General features: G+C 35.9%; 2 protein-coding genes across 8 annotated transcripts in view; both read left to right on the top strand.

Annotated features, from left to right (window-relative positions):
* Positions 1-8,910, top strand: part of LOC123675910 — a 157,251-nt gene extending 148,341 nt beyond the window's left edge. For 2 of the 4 annotated variants that reach the window (XM_045611474.1, XM_045611476.1), the window contains 7 exons: positions 168-426; positions 830-1,172; positions 2,291-2,651; positions 2,889-3,265; positions 4,025-4,274; positions 5,274-5,626; positions 5,726-8,910. In XM_045611474.1, the coding sequence (XP_045467430.1) occupies positions 168-426; positions 830-1,172; positions 2,291-2,651; positions 2,889-3,265; positions 4,025-4,274; positions 5,274-5,626; positions 5,726-6,088 (2,306 nt within the window). In that variant the 3' untranslated portion in view covers positions 6,089-8,910. Of the gene's footprint in view, positions 1-167; positions 427-829; positions 1,173-2,290; positions 2,652-2,888; positions 3,266-4,024; positions 4,275-4,412; positions 4,490-5,273; positions 5,627-5,725 lie in introns of those variants that run through there. The other 2 variants (XR_006746830.1, XM_045611475.1) reach the window with 2 other exon arrangements.
* Positions 8,911-11,666: 2,756 nt separating this feature from the next.
* Positions 11,667-14,420, top strand: LOC123676519 (zinc finger Y-chromosomal protein-like). 4 transcript variants are annotated; one of them, XM_045612445.1, is made up of 4 exons: positions 11,667-11,878; positions 12,063-12,228; positions 12,301-12,568; positions 13,178-14,420. In XM_045612445.1, the coding sequence occupies exons 2-4, from the start codon at positions 12,098-12,100 to the stop codon at positions 13,727-13,729; spliced, it is 951 nt and encodes a 316-aa protein (XP_045468401.1). In that variant the 5' UTR covers positions 11,667-11,878; positions 12,063-12,097; the 3' UTR covers positions 13,730-14,420. The 4 variants fall into 4 exon arrangements, with proteins under 4 accessions (XP_045468401.1, XP_045468399.1, XP_045468400.1 ...); XM_045612443.1 differs by having other exon boundaries at positions 11,668-11,878; positions 12,301-12,470; positions 12,645-14,420; XM_045612444.1 differs by having other exon boundaries at positions 11,668-11,878; positions 12,301-12,557; positions 13,167-14,420.
* Positions 14,421-16,675: the final 2,255 nt, after the last annotated feature.

Raw genomic sequence — 16,675 nt, 5'->3', positions numbered from 1 at the left:
TTCCTGTACTGCTCTTTCCTAAAACGTCAGGTTCCCGTGGACTAACCAATTCATTTCCTTTAAGCATCTTATGACCTTCACGCCCCCACCAAAATGACACAAGACAAAACTAGCAGTCATAATTCATTTACTGTCTAATTGCTTCATTATCATACCTTTCATTACAGGTCGACAGAGCAAAACACCACTTATGCTAGGAGCTTACAGCTTGGACAGCAACATGAATAACTCAATGCCGAACAGAAACCACCACTATGGAGGCAGAGTTGACCAGAACTACGAGCTGCAAACTGTGCTCAACATGGAGATAATGGACGGAGGATCGATGGAGGCTAGAAATGGGGAGGTACTTAGGAGGGTACAAGAGATGCAAATGATGGTGGAGGACTCACAAAAGTACTTGACGGAACAGGAGAACCTCGAAAGGTAGGCATAAAAATCATATTGGAAATTTCAAATATCATCTACATTGGTTTTCCACATGAGTCGGGAATAAAATTAGTGTGTGATATATCTTGATATTTTATCATTTTTTTTTAATCAATGGAAATGAATATTTTATTATCATTATTACAACTAAGGGAAAGTCAGTTCTGGATACTCACAAAGTGATAACCAAATGATGGCTTCTAATGATGTCGTATGTCGTCGGTTTCTTTAACCGTATCGACGACCTCCCTGAGTTCGTATGAATAGGTAGGGTTAAGAACAAAATATCAAATTGGTCGCAGTTCCCGGAGGGCTAACAGAGCCGCAACGGCTCCGATTCAGTGAATAATAATGATAATAATCACAACTAAAGCGTCCATACTCAAAAACCTACTTCCAGACTGAACGCCCTGGCCGAATGGCAAGAGACCAGCGTTGACATCGAGAGCGACAACGACAGTCAGCTGACGGACGACGCACCCGGCAAGCTGAAGCACAGCGACTCCCTCCTACTTCTTGCCAGAGACCACCAAGCCCAGAACCAGTCGAAGAACGTGTTCGCGAATGCCGCAATAGAGATGCTGCGCTCCGAGATCTCCAACAACCAATCGGAGAGCGACAATGATTCGGTGATAGCCTCACCGCACAATTCGCCTCGGCGCCTCGCAGAGATCAAGCAGCAGAGCGGACGAGTGAGCTTTGGTCTCAGGAGTCCGGATACTGGAAAGGATGGAGATTTCCAGGTAGGTTGGAGAGAACTAGTTTGTTTCATTTTCGTTAGTTCTTTCAGTTCAACGGTAAGCTTGTGTGTGCGGGGAACTAGGACGAAATAGGTAATCTGCAAGTTCTCAGTCATTTCGATAGTTCTCCAGCGAGAACTAAGTCCTATCCTTGTTCCGTTAGTTCGTCAGTTCTTTTGGTTCATCTGTAGACTTGAACAGGTCGTGAACAATGGTTTGAAAGAGCTAATCTCCTTGTGTTCGAGGAAGAACTAAGACGAAATAATGAATGTACAAGTTTTCAGTCATTTATATAGATCTCCAGTTTTTATACTTGGTAGGTTCAAGAAATAATTTGTTCGGAGTATGTCGCTGAACAGTGAAAACTAAGACCTATCCTTGTTCCGTTAGTTTATCAGTTCTTTTGGTTCATCTGTAAACTTGAACAGATCGTGAGCAATAGTTTGAAAGAGCTTATCTCCTTGAAGAACTGTGAGAACTGCGAGGTCTATCTAGATGTATGTTGAGTTAGTTCTTTCAGTTCAAAGGTAAGCTTGTGTGTTCGAAGAAGAACTAGGACGAAAGAGTGAATCTACAAATACTCAGTCATTTCGATAGTTCTTCAATTTTTATACTTGGTAGGTTCAAGAAGGAATATGTTCAGAGTATGTCGTAGAATAGCGAGAACTAAGTCCGAACCTTGTTCCGTTAGTTAGTCAGTTCTTTTGGTTCATCTGCAGACCGGTCGTGAACTGTTTGAAAGAGCTTATCTTCTTGAAGAACTGCGAGATTCAGGTCTTAGTTGAGTTAGGTCGTCAGTTCTTTCAGTTCAACTCTAAGCTTCGATATTTTTTGAACAAAGTAGTTCTGAAAATCTGTTCTCTTTGATAAACTACAAGAATTAGGTCGTCTTTTATCCGTTTACAGTTTGAAACAAACCAGTCATTATTTTATTATCTTTACAAATGCCCCAGCCCGTTGTTGGTGTTTTGTTTTTTACAGTAAACTGATCAAAAAGTCCGAAAAAATCATGAAACCGCTTTAATATTTTGTGAGAGAACTACCGAACTATATGACGGAACTGATTTCAAGCGTTGGAACCTGTTCTGATCGATACTACATAATCTAATTTTGACTTCCAGGAGTACCTGAAGAAGGTTCGGGAAGCGTCGAGGAACAGCAGGGAGGAGGAGGAAGAGGAGATGTACGTATTCGACTCGGACATAATCGATTTGACGCTCCTGCCTCCACCCGCCACCCCTGACGAGCTCGACTGTGCCTTACCGACGCCCATAAGCGTGCCGCCCATGTCTTTCGCCGATTCGGTGGAGAGACTGGATAAGCTGTGCGCCCTGGCCGAAGAACAGGACCTGGAGAAGTTTCTGGCCAGCGTCACGGTGCCTCCGCCGACGCTGAAGGTGACGCCGTCTGTTGAGTTGACGCCAGAGGAGATAAACTCTTTCATAATACCTCCACCGCCCATTTTGGGCGATGGAGACTCTGGTGAGTTCTTTAATTGGTAAATTTGGTACTTCAACTGAACTTCACCCAGTGTCCTCTTCGACTGGTGACTGTGGTGGTCCTTAACACTTCTTTGTTACCTCTTTTTTTGTAACCGTCGTTATATAGCTAGCTGTGTTGTACAAAGCTTAACGCGCTAAACATACAATATAATAAAATCAAAGCGGTCACCTAGAATTATCTCGTACTATATATAATTCTCTTTTGTGTATTTCTCAGAAGCATCCACGTCAGACAAACATCTGGAACAACAAGAAACACCTTGCTACCAGAACAGGAGAGAAGTCGAGAACTATCCAGACCATGACAAAACCAGCAGCCCAAAACAGACTGTGATAGAATACGCCACCATTGACAGGAGGGGTCCTTTCTCCTGCTGCTCAAAAGGCAAGTCCGAAAAGCCCAAGGATGTACCCAACGACAGCGAGTGTATCCAGCCACCTCCAAGAAGATGCTCGGATGAAAAACCTCCCGAACGACCTCCCAAAATATCACCGCAGGAGAGGGCGAGGTCGCATTCGCTCACCAACAGCACGCTCAAGACATTCGGCGAGTTTCCACCCAAGCTGCCACCCAGGAGCGACAACAATCACCAGGTGAGTTAGTTCACTGAAGAACTAGTTCAGAGCAAGGAATCATACGACGGAACTGCGGGTTCTTCTATAGTTCTATACCGATCTTGGTTCGGTGAGCGAATCATAACGATGATATGTGAGAACTTAGTCGTCCACAATAAGTCTCAGTTCACTGGGTCGTTAGTTCCTTCAGTTCAACTGGCAGCTTGTCTAGATCGTTGGTTCAAAAGATCATATCGTACCAATGAACTGTGAGAACTAGATCCTAGTTAAGTTGGTTCGTTAGTTCCTTGAGTTCTCTCGGAAGCTCGAGTAGTTTGCGAACTGAGTCATCTCCAATACGATCTTAGTTAACTGGGTCACAAGTTCCTCCAGTTTACCCGGTAGTGCTCGCGAACGAATTGGTTAAAGTTCAAGTTCGGATCGTACCCAAGAACTGTAAGAACTAAATCCTAGTTAAGTGGGTTCGTTAGTTCTTTAAGTTCGCCTGCGATCTGTGTTTGCAAACAAATCAAAAGAGATCTCCTAGGAACTGAAATAATCAGGTTTTCTTTAATCAAATAACGGAACTACGTTCAGTTAATTCAGTTCCTCTGTAGTCTTGGGCAATTTGTGAACACTATATCAAAAGAATGGATCCTACCGATGAACTGAAAGAACTAGATTGCCTCATACTTAGTTCATGGGCAGTTTCGTCCTCTAGCTCTTTCAACCTGATATTAGTGTAAGGTGAAAAATATTATTTGATCCCTTTTTCTAATGCACGATTTTACCCATTAGGCTCCTCCACATCTATTTCTGCCCCCAAAGAAGCCACCACTGCCTCCGGTGCCGCCTTTAGACGTTCTGCGATCCAAAAAGAACGTCCCTGCTCAAACCAAACAGGTACCGGAGATCAGGACTGCCGGCATAGGTTCTCCGCATCTCCAAAGGAGCAAAAACGTTTATAACGAACTGGAGGGTAATTTTAGCGAAAAGACAACCCTCAAGCACGCCACTGCCGTCAGCACTCCTACATCTCCACATTTGGGTAAGTAGATAATACCTTCCTCTTTTCTATTACGCACACCCTTTAGACACAATTTACTAATTTTCCTGCTTGGTGATTGAAATTGGGATGATGAGATTGTATAAAAGATGGGGGCTTAATAGAGCGATTCGTTTACAGGGTGTGCAAACAACAAACCGCATTAATTTAAAGATGAGTAAGGATTTATATCTAATAATGGAAACAACTTTTGTCACGTAAGTTTCAAAGTAGGCACCCATCTAGCCAGACTTAGTACCCTTAGCTCAAAACTTGACCAATCGGCATGGTATTGTCTGCCAATTTCTTCCAAGTTAGTAAAAATAGTTTTAAGAGGATATGTGTATTGGATGCTAGCTTTTCGGATAAAGGTTATCGTGAAGAGAGATAAACTGAAAGCGAATGTCTACATTGGAAAATACGAAAAATTAATCCTAATCTAGAAATAGAAATTGTTGTTTTTGATTTGAGTTATGTTTGATGATATAAACTGAATATTAAAGGCTAGTAGGATGAGAAAAAATACTGACCAGAATAGGTTTGATGGTGTTCTTCAATGACAAGATGATCTTTCTGTCTAGGTCTGTCTATTCGCACTCGAAATTGTCGCAGAAGAATCTCTAGTTTCTGGGCTATTCACCAAGAAAGCGTATTTACCACATAGCGGTAACCTATCCAAATATTAACCCTGTACAATGTTGCTTGGCTTCCATAATTCGGTAGAAAAAATAAACATTTAAATAAACAATTTTATCGATCAGTTGGAGCTATACACCAAGAGTGATTGTATTTAAATATAAGCAGACAGAATGAATAACATATGGGTAAAATGATAGCACGAAAGTATAACATAATGAAGAGTTTTCCAATAAGAGGTTTCATTTTGATATTTAGAAATTTTCATCATTGCCCAGATGGCGGGATAATCAAAATGATACCTCCTATTGGAAAACCCTTTGAAATATCCTTGCCCTCCTCTAATGCAGTTCTGATTGCTTCCAGGTAGGGGTTTCCAATTCTCCACAGTAACAAAATCGAGGGATTCTCCGCCCCTTACCACTAACCCAATGCAGCAGTGCAGCCATCTGAGATCGAACAGTTACAACCACTACGACATCAAGAGTAGAATAGCATGTTTCGAATCGAAACGCAGGGAAGCTGAAGGCATCAGCAATGGTGGTACTTCGCATTCTTCGCCTGTAAGGAACGGATGTACCTCGAGCGGTGAGAATCTCATAGCCAAGACAGACGTTGCCATGGCCAGCTTGTTGGTTAGGTTGGACCAAGTAGCTGCTCAGTGCAGTGCCGCGCAGACTCAAGGGGGCGGCAGGTTGATCTGCGAAGAGAAATTTCAAGTAAGAACTCATTTTACCAAACTCTTTCGAATTCAAAATGTCGAGTCGGCTTCGAACTGTCTTTTCGAGAAACTTTCATTGCGTTTTCTCTTTGCCCAGGCTGCTAAGGAAGAGTTGATCTCCCAATCCCTACATCTTGTGTCGTCCAGTAAGATGTTGGTCATAGCGATGTCCGATCTAACTCTTCCAGATCTTCCAGAAAACTTGGCCATTTGTCTGACCATACTCAGGAGACTCACCGAGGTCTGTCAAGACTTGGCTAATCATACAACGGCCCCCTTACAGACCAGAAACTTGATACTGAAGGTGCACGACGTGACAGCAGCCTTCAGGAAGCTAATAACTTCGGACATAGACCGAAGCTCCCAACAGATCATAGAAGAGCAGCTGGCAGCTCAGGCTGAAGGCTTGGCCAACGTACTGGCAACCTTACTAAGGATCTTGAGGGTATTCTCCCCCTAAAAACTGTAGTTGTAATTCATAAAACTAAGATCAAAAGGGGGTTCGATGCTTCCAGAATTCGATTCGAAATATGATACTAGTCGAATTTTAGTATATTTTTTGTAAAGAAGTGGAGTCGTGTTCCTTTGGTGACAATGCAAGACCACATTCCTTCCATATTTGATGTCATGTGTCGAAAAGGGTGAATTTTTCTCCTCTGAATGATTGTTGTCGTTGAATCAATGAAGATATAATGCTAGGATACCAATATTGGTGAATTTTACCGCGATTAGCTAGAAGGTGAACCAGCCTAAATCAAAAAAGTGTTGATAATAGATGTACGGTTATTTTGGACGCCTTATCCAATAGGACAAGTGTCAGAAAGTCGTGTACAGTGCATCTCATTTTGGGTGAGACAGCCAGGTTTCTCGCTTGTTATTTAAGATAGAGCCTTGCGGTTTTCACGTTCCTGTCCTACTTTTTCGTGAAACTCAAGTTGGTCCGATCAGATTTTGCATAACTGTTTCCGTTCAAGAGATACAGGGTGATTTTGGACCCCTCCTTTATCTCCGAAGTTATTAGAAATAATGCTGATGTAAAAACTACGTCTGAATCAGAATTCTGCATAGAATCCAGTGGCGTACTCAATTTTTTTTTTCGGGCTATGGTTTTGAAGATTCAACACAAACCTATATTTTTTTTAATGGAGCACCGTATATATCATTACTTCGTTGAATTTGTTATTTTTTCTCTTCAAAATGATTTATGAAACCATGTAGGTAGGATGTTCAGAAATGTTGAAAAAACACTAAAACATCAAAAGTAATTATGATTTTTTGTTAATGGACAATGGATTTCCCATATAAAAAAGAATCAATTGGATAATTTTCATTTGTGATTTTTATTTATAGTAGAGTAAGCAAACAAAGATAATACACTCATCACTAACATGAAAAACAAAACGTAGGTACCTACCTAATAGCAACAAATAAATAATACAAAAATTCATAAACATTGCATAATATCTTACAGATTAAACTGTTCAAATTGCTATCCATTTTCCCTAATACATATAATATACTACAGTAAAAGACACAGTCCCGAAGAACTTCGTGCATCAACAGAGGCAGTTTTCCAGGATTTACAAAACCGCCCTTTTATAATATTAAATGCACTCAGGCGTATTGAAAAGTTTTGTCAATTATGTATTATGGGAAAATGGACAGCAATTTGAACAGTTTAATCTGTAAGATATTATGCAATGTTTATGAGTTTTTGTATTATTTATTTGTTGCTATTAGGTAGGTACCTACGTTTTGTTTTTCATGTTAGTGATGAGGTTATTATCTTTGTTTGCTTACTCTACTACAAATAAAAATCACAAATGAAAATTATCCAATTGATTCTTTTTTTATATGGGAAATCCATTGCCCATCAACAAAAAAATCACCATTATTTGATGTTTTAGTATTTTTCAACATTTCTGAACATCCTACCTACATGATATCATAAATCATTTTGAAGGGAAAAAAATAACGAATTCAACGAAGTAATGATATATAGGGTGTTCCATTAAAAAAAATATAGGTTTGTGTTGAATCTTCAAAACCAGTAAGACAGGAATATGTGAAAACCGCAAGGCTCTATCTTAAAAAACAAGCGAGAAACCTGGCTGTCTCGCCCAAAATGGGATGCACTGTACATTTCTACATGTATCCAATTCAAAGATGTCCCAAAGCAGAATTGCCACTTTCACTAGAGAATTTTAGCCTTCATCAAAATGGAATGATATCGTAGAAGATTTCAATACTGGAATAAGTTCGAAGGATTCACCAACGTTATATTTTAATTTTTCCCTATGAATAAGACAAGCGTTCTACGTTTTGTACCTCTCTAAGTTATATTTTCTAGTCAATGAAGCAATTATAATTATTTATATACAAAAAAAGTAATATAATTTTTTTTTATGAAACGCCCAATGCATGAAGACAACAACCAAGACCAAAATGTGTAGATATGCAATATAGTTTTGAATAAGTCTGAATAGGAAAATACTCTAAGTATGTGATATAACTTCAAACGTTGAGACAAGTATTATTGTAAACGATGATAATTGATTATATGTTGCAGTAACCAATGATTATGTCCATAAGGTAGTGTAGAAATATTAAACACGTTTTGAATGTTTGGTTTGGATAAATTATAAGCAGAAAATCAACTAATATCGAAAGACTGTAATCGAATATTAATTGGAAAGACTATACCTGGTGAGCCAAGAAATGGTTCAAGTAAATAAATGAAGTGAAACAAAATAAAATACAACTTATTTTAATTTAATTTCACTTTTTATTAATTCAGTAAATTACCATTTCGTGAATAATTATTTTGAGCGTCAGATATAAAAATCTAGGTAATTCGACACTTTCTATTGTTGACCTTTCACACTCATACAAAAAGATGAATAGTACAGATAAAGACCAAAAAATATTTCAGTTATATTTTTCTTCTTCAATGATTTTCTTAATTTTAGAAGTTATCACAATTCAAATTCAACTGTATTTTTAAGAACAGACTAAAATATTTTCAGTTACCACTTAGAATACATTTTGTATTAATATTTATTGTCTTTTCAATGAGATGAGTTGGATTATGATCTATAGTTGTTGATAGTCTACGTTAAAATTCTTATGGAGTTTATATTATATGATTGTTTCTTTTTGAATCTTGTTCAGTAAGTTGTTTTTCTTGTTATTTTTGACATCTAATATTTTTTAATGAAGAAATTAATATGTTAATGTTGAACATATCCTGAGTATATGTGACATAATAAACTATGATATTATTATGCTATTTCATTCCTGTTAACCAGAAAATTAATTCCTTTTTCGCCAAATGAAAAATTTAAATAAAGGGACCATTTAATATTTGCATGTCATAGTAATCTGTTAGGGTGGGTTTATGCACCAGTCCTAAGAACTAAGACTTAACCTAAGAACTTAGACTAAACCTAAGAACTAAGAATTGAACGCTAATGGTGGATTTATGCACGAGTCCTAAGAACTAAGACTAAACCTAAGATCTAAGAATTGAACGCTAATGGTGGATTTATGCACCAGTCCTAAGAACTACGACTGAACCTAAGAACTAAGAATTGAACGCTAATGGTGAATTTATGCACCAGTCCTAAGAACTAAGACTAAACCTAAGAACTAAGAATTGAACGCTTATGGTGGATTTATGCACCAGTCCTAAGAACTAAGACTAAACCTAAGAACTAAGAATTGAACGCTTATGGTGGATTTATGCACCAGTCCTAAGAACTAAGACTAAACCTAAGAACTAAGAATTGAACGCTTATGGTGGATTTATGCACCAGTCCTAAGAACTAAGACTGAACCTAAGAACTAAGAATTGAACGCTCATGGTGGATTTATGCACCAGTCCTAAGAACTAAGACTAAACCTAAGAACTAAGAATTGAACGCTTATGGTGGATTTATGCACCAGTCCTAAGAACTAAGACTAAACCTAAGAACTAAGAATTGAACGCTTATGGTGGATTTATGCACCAGTCCTATGAACTAAGACTAAACCTAAAAACTAAGAATTGAACGCTAATGGTGGATTTATGCACGAGTCCTAAGAACTAAGACTAAACCTAAGATCTAAGAATTGAACGCTAATGGTGGATTTATGCACCAGTCCTAAGAACTAAGACTAAACCTAAGAACTAAGAATTGAACGCTCATGGTGGATTTATGCACCAGTCCTAAGAACTAAGACTAAACCTAAGGACTAATAATTGAACGCTAATGGTGGATTTATGCACCAGTCCTAAGAACTAAGACTAAACCTAAGATCTAAGAATTGAACGCTAATGGTGGATTTATGCACCAGTCCTATGAACTAAGACTAAACCTAAAAACTAAGAATTGAACGCTAATGGTGGATTTATGCACCAGTCCTAAGAACTAAGACTAAACCTAAGAACTAAGAATTGAACGCTAATGGTGGATTTATGCACCAGTCCTAAGAACTAAGACTAAACCTAAGAACTAAGAATTGAACGCTAATGGTGGATTTATGCACCAGTCCTAAGAACTAAGACTAAACCTAAGAACTAAGAATTGAACGCTCATGGTGGATTTATGCACCAGTCCTAACCACTAAGACTAAACCTAAGAACTAAGAATTGAACGCTAATGGTGGATTTCTGCACCAGTCCTAAGAATTGAACGCTAATGGTGGATTTATGCACGAGTCCTAAGAATTGAACGCTAATGGTGGATTTATGCACCAGTCCTAAGAACTAAGAATTGAACGCTAATGGTGGATTTATGCACCAGTCCTAAGAACTAAGACTAAACCTAAGAACTAAGAATTGAACGCTAATGGTGGATTTATGCACCAGTCCTAAGAACTAAGATTAAACCTAAGAACTAAGAATTGAACGCTAACAAGTCAATGAGGGCGTTTATGCACGTTTCCTAAGAACTAGCACTAGCAGGCCAACTATTAACTAAGGGTTCAGGTAAAATATAGAAGTGCGCGTGTCCGCATAGAATTTCAATATTAACGAGTACCAGTTTCTATCATTTTATTTCCGTTATTCGTATCCATCGATGAAAAGCATTAGGTGTATCTGAAAAAATTAAATTTAATTTTTCACAATCAATATCAATGTCAAACAACAAAGTATAGAATAAATAGAAAGTAGTTCGAGCACGTGCGCATGCCTTAACTAAGAACTAACAAGAGAGTGCATAAACGCCACTGAATTCTTAGGTTTAATTCTTAGATCGTCATTTTAAGTCTTCTTAGGAAAAGCCACAATTACTGACAAAAAATACTAGGGCGAGTTCGGAAAGTCGGCGCTGTTGAATGCGCAGGACAGCTGCTGAACCAGCAAAATGCTGGAGAAAGAGCGCTGCATTTTATGCTGAATAATAGATTTACGTTGTGTTTACGAACGCTGTTTCAAGGAAATAATGGTTTTTATTTCTGTGAATTATTATGAGAAGACTAATTGTCTGCATGCCGTGATATTATTTTCTTATGCTTTTGTAATGCTGTAATCTGTGCATCGAATGCAGCAGGGAATCCACGTAACCGTTCCTTTTCTTCCCTTGACCACAATATGGTCTAATTGTTCTCTATAAGTGTCATAGACCTATAATAACATATATTATATTATTATAGGTCTATGATAAGAGTTTTTCTATAGGCCGCTAGAAAGACTCATTGTCCTCCATACACGAGTTAGTCTATTCACCGCTTGATGAACACATTGTCCTCTATATCAAGTTCATTTAGCAGCCGCTAGATGGACTAATCGTCCTCTATAATCAAGTTAATCTAGCAGCCGTGAGATGGACTGATCGATATTTAGTGTTGATATGGTGTAGGCACGTTTAAAAAAAGTTGCACAGGGTACACTCTTACAACACTTATTGCGCATTTGACAGAACTGACTTTGCGAACTCGCCCCTAATAACCGGTTTTAAATTATATCGTTATCTCTAAAAAGACAAAAGCTCCTTCTATGGTTTCTCAGTTTTTCAGTGCGTCCTTGTCAGTTGACCTTAACCACAGAATACAGAGGTATTAACAATTAACATTAACACATATTACCTCAGAATATAGATAGATTATTATTAATTTATTATTATTATTATTATTATTAATGTTCTAAGCATATTACTGAGTCTATGGTATTAATACCTCTCTATTCTGTGCCTTAACCTCAATTTATGAATGAATAACGAAGTGTTGTCTACTAATCTAAAGGTAGAGATAAAATTATGACTAATTGGTAAGCAGTGTTTTACTTAAATTATTCTTGTGATCAAGATAAAAGAAATATTTTCAATCATGCTCGTGATGTTGAAGAATTGAATAGAAATTTTCTCTTTTATCTTCAGACATTCATAAGTAGATTTTATTTGTGATATATTGACTAACAGACTACATCTTAACAATAACATATTTATTTTCAGAGGTCTATGAAATTTAGTAAATTTTTATGTAAGAAATGGAAACAGACTCAAAAATATTCAAAGATTTACATGGAAAAGTTGAGAATAATCAGGAAACAGAAAAGATTGCAGAGGGAGAAGATGAGATTAAGGATTACGAGGAGGAAAAATCATCATTTGACTTTGAGTAAGTATTCATTGCTTCTCTTCAGTTTCAAGGAGAAATTTTAGAAATTATTTGATTCCTTCTACATTCTAGTGTTCAATTTACAACTGATGGAGAGAATATCGAAGATATAAAGACAGAAAGCATAGATATCGTTGATCAGTATATTGATGAAAATACTGTCCATTTGAATAACAGAGATCTTAAATGCCACTTATGTGAATATGCATCCAAAAAGGAATCTATACTCGAAAAGCATATAGATTCTGTCCCTTTGAAAAAAAAAGATTTTCAATGTCCATTATGTGAGTTTACTTCAGCTAGAAATGAAAACCTTGAAGTTCATATAAATTCTCTCCATTTGAATAAAAAAGAACATGAATGTCACTTATGTGAATATGCAGCCAACGATAAATATCAACTCAAAAAGCATATAGATTCTGTCCATTTGAAAAAAAAAGAATTTCAATGTCCATTATGTGAGTTTACTTCAGCTAGAAATGAAAACCTTAAAGTTCATATAAATTCTGTCCATTTGAATAACAAAGATCATAAATGCCACTTATGTGAATATGCAGCCAACACTAAATATATACTCAAAAGGCATATAGATTCTGTCCATTTGAATAAAAAAGATCATAAATGTCACTTATGTGAATATGCAGCCAACACTAAATATAGACTCAAAAAGCATATAGATTCTGTCCATTTGAAAAAAAAAGAATTTCAATGTACATTATTTACGTTTACTTCAGCTAGAAATGAAAACCTTAAATTTCATATAAATTCTGCCCATTTGAAAAAAAAAAATCATAAATGCCACTTATGTGAATATGCAGCCAACACTAAATATGGACTCAAAGAGCATATAGATTGTGTCCATTTGAATAAAAAAGATCATAAATGCCACTTATGTGGATATGCAGCCTACACTAAATATCATCTCAAGAAGCATATAGATTCTCTCCATTTGAATAAAAAAGAACATGAATGTCACTTATGTGAATATGCAGCCAACGATAAATATCAACTCAAAAAGCATATAGATTCTGTCCATTTGAAAAAAAAAGAATTTCAATGTCCATTATGTGAGTTTACTTCAGCTAGAAATGAAAACCTTAAAGTTCATATAGATTCTGTCCATTTGAAAAACAAAGATCATAAATGCCACTTATGTGAATATGCAGCCAACACTAAATATATACTCAAAAAGCATATAGATTCTGTCCATTTGAATGAAAAAGATCATAAATGCCACTTCTGTGAATATGCAGCCAACACTAAATATATACTCAAAAAGCATATAGATTCTGTCCATTTGAATAAAAAAGATCATAAATGCCACTTATGTGTATATGCAGCCAAGACTAAATATAGACTCAAAGAGCATATAGATTCTGTTCATTTGAATGAAAAAGAACATAAATGTTACTTATGTGAATATGCAGCCAACAAAAAATATCATCTCAAAAAGCATATAGATTCTGTCCATTTGAATAAAAAAGATCATAAATGCCACTAATGTGTATATGCAGCCAACGATAAATATCATCCCAAAAAGCATATAGATTCTTTCCATTTGAATAAAAAAGAACATAAAGGTCACTTATGTGAATATGCAGCCAACCATAAATCACAACTCAAAAAGTATATAGATTCTGTCCATTTGAATAACAAAGATCATAAATGCCATTTATGTGTATATGCAGCCAACGATAAATATCATCTCAAAAAGCATATAGATTCTGTCCATTTGAATAAAAAAGAACATAAATGTCACTTATGTGAATATTCAGCAAACAATAAAATTCAACTCCAGAAGCATATAGATTCTGTCCATTTGAATAAAAAAGATCATAAATGCCACTTATGTGAATATGCAGCCAACTATAAATCTCAACTCAAAAAGCATGTAGATTCTGTCTATTTAAATAAAAAAAGAAGATAAATGTCACTTATGTGATTATGCAGACAATCAGAAAGTTTACCTCAAAAAGCCTATGGACTGTGTCATTTGAACAAAAAGAATTCAAATGTCATTTATGCGAGTTTGTTACAGCTGGTAAAGGAAGGCATGTAGATTATATTCATTTGAATAAAAAAGAACATAAATGTCAGATATTTTTGAAATGTAATATTTTTTTATGAAGAAATTAATATGTTAATGTTGAACATATCCTGAGTATATGTGACATAATAAACTATGATATTATTATGCTATTTCATTCCTGTTAACCAGAAAATTCTGTCCTTTTTTGCCGAATGAAAAATTTTAGTAAAAACGTAAGCAAAAAGGGACCATTTAATATTTGCATGTCGTAGTAGGCTGTTATGGTGGTTTATGCACCATTCCTAAGAACTAAGAATTGAACGCTAACAAATCAATGAGGGCGTTTATGCACGTTTCCTAAGAACCAACACTAGCAGGCAGCGTTGCCAACCCAAAATCTTGAGATTACCGTATCAGGGACGAGAAATTACCGTATTTGGGACACTTTTACCGTACACAGAACCACAGAAGTACAAAGAGAAAGAGATAAACAATTCTTTCTATTCTATGGCCATACCTAACCTACAAATTGTAATTTAAACTTGTCAAAATTCAACTAAGCCCTAAATAGAATCGAGACAACAGGATGTATCTAAAATGAACTATATATATATATATATATATATATATATATATATATATATATATATATATATATATATATATATATATATATATATATATATATATGTATGGTGTAGGAATACGAGATCCGTATACAGCCAAGTTATCAACGCTACGAGATCATGAGATCCGATGGCCGGATCTCGTAACGTATTTCGTTCATTTTCGGTATCCTGAGGTAGTATATATCATTCTGGCGAAGTTTGAGATGGAGCTCATAGCGGTCACTAATTACATGCAAATTGTACAAATGAAGTTCGGGAAAATTGGCGCTGGCATCGAAAATGTATATCGTCCTAGAGGTGTCGTGCGTACTTTGGGAGATCCTTGAATTGCAACACTGTGTGGATCTCGGAAAGTCGAAACTCTTTATCAATTTGATGAATTAAATACATACCTATTATTCATGTCATGACTCGTGGTGATTTATCTAAGTGGAATGACGAGAAGGGTTTGGGAATGCATTTATTTCGCTTTCTGATACTCGAATTCCTGACAACGCTTGAAAGTCTAGCTAGGGCAGTTTGAACTGTTATTTCGATAAGTGTATAGGATGGTCTTTGTTGGAAATTTTCAACTTTTTAATGTAGGTGTTCGAATATACATAAGTAAAATTGAACGAAATGAATAAGAGCGAGTTTTATCTAATGAATAAATGATATTCATCGAAGTATTTCATATTTATGAGGAAAAATTTATCTCTTCTTCAATACTATAAATGAAATCATTCGAGACGTACGTTTCCTTTCCTAATTTAATGTACTCGAGACAAAAAAATATTGAGTACTCGTACCTTTGCATAATGTTGTTCTAGGCTTTGATCATAAAATTTTTATTGATAGAGCTCAAATTCAAGAGCCAATATGTTGAATTGATTTTATAAACCATAAATCAATTCATGGAAATTTTTGGAGTATCTTCTTGAAAATCGGTCAATAGATATTTCTTTGGAATTTTGTTATTGTCAATTTATAATTCTAAGAACGGATATCATTATGTCGGATCGCAGATCAATTAGTTTTAGGCTGAAAGTGACGTCGCTGAATAATTAAAAAAAAAAATTGTTGGAGGAAAAGTTTCGTTACATTTTCCCAAGAAAAATTTTCTATGAAAATTGATATGTTACACCAGCCTACTGAATCGGATTTTGTATCCAACAATAAACAGAAGTACCTACTGAAGATTAATGTAGGGTGGAATGCAAAATATCATATCTGGGACACGTACCAAATGATTTCGAATTATACTAGGCGGATTGTAGGTATCATTGACAAGCTTCAATATTTTCTACAATTTCTCGTATATACCGAATATTCGTCTATGGCTTTTTTTGGAAAAACTTAGGTATTGTTGAATGTAATTTCCTTTGCTCTGTTGTATTTGTCAATCAGTAATATGTAAGGGAATAAGATTTCTTCTTATAGGGTATTCCCCGAAAACTCTCATTTCCTTTTGAAAAATGAATTTTTTGCTAGAAGACTAATGATAATATAACTTAATTCATTGCAAACATAGGTGCTAACTCTTTTTACTAAATGAAAACATTTATAACAAGTAACTATGAATTTGAGGTCAATACTCCTATCTAAAACATCATTTTTAATTAGAACATCTTATTCGAATTGCTTGAATTCCAATTTCAGAAAGAATCAAATCTTAAAATTTCTGTTGATTATTCTCTCGAAAATGGATAAGTTCAGAGCCTTCGACGATGAGTACCGTTTTTCAAATTGTGATATAAAAGAGGCGAAGCTATTTTGTTACCATAATACAAGAGCGCTCACATAATTTTGC

This window comes from Harmonia axyridis, chromosome 3 (genome assembly GCF_914767665.1).
Source record: "Harmonia axyridis chromosome 3, icHarAxyr1.1, whole genome shotgun sequence".
In the NCBI taxonomy this organism is placed as follows: domain Eukaryota; kingdom Metazoa; phylum Arthropoda; class Insecta; order Coleoptera; family Coccinellidae; genus Harmonia; species Harmonia axyridis.
Note: the sequence above shows the minus strand (reverse complement) of the source record. Positions and strands in the feature narration are given on the sequence as shown.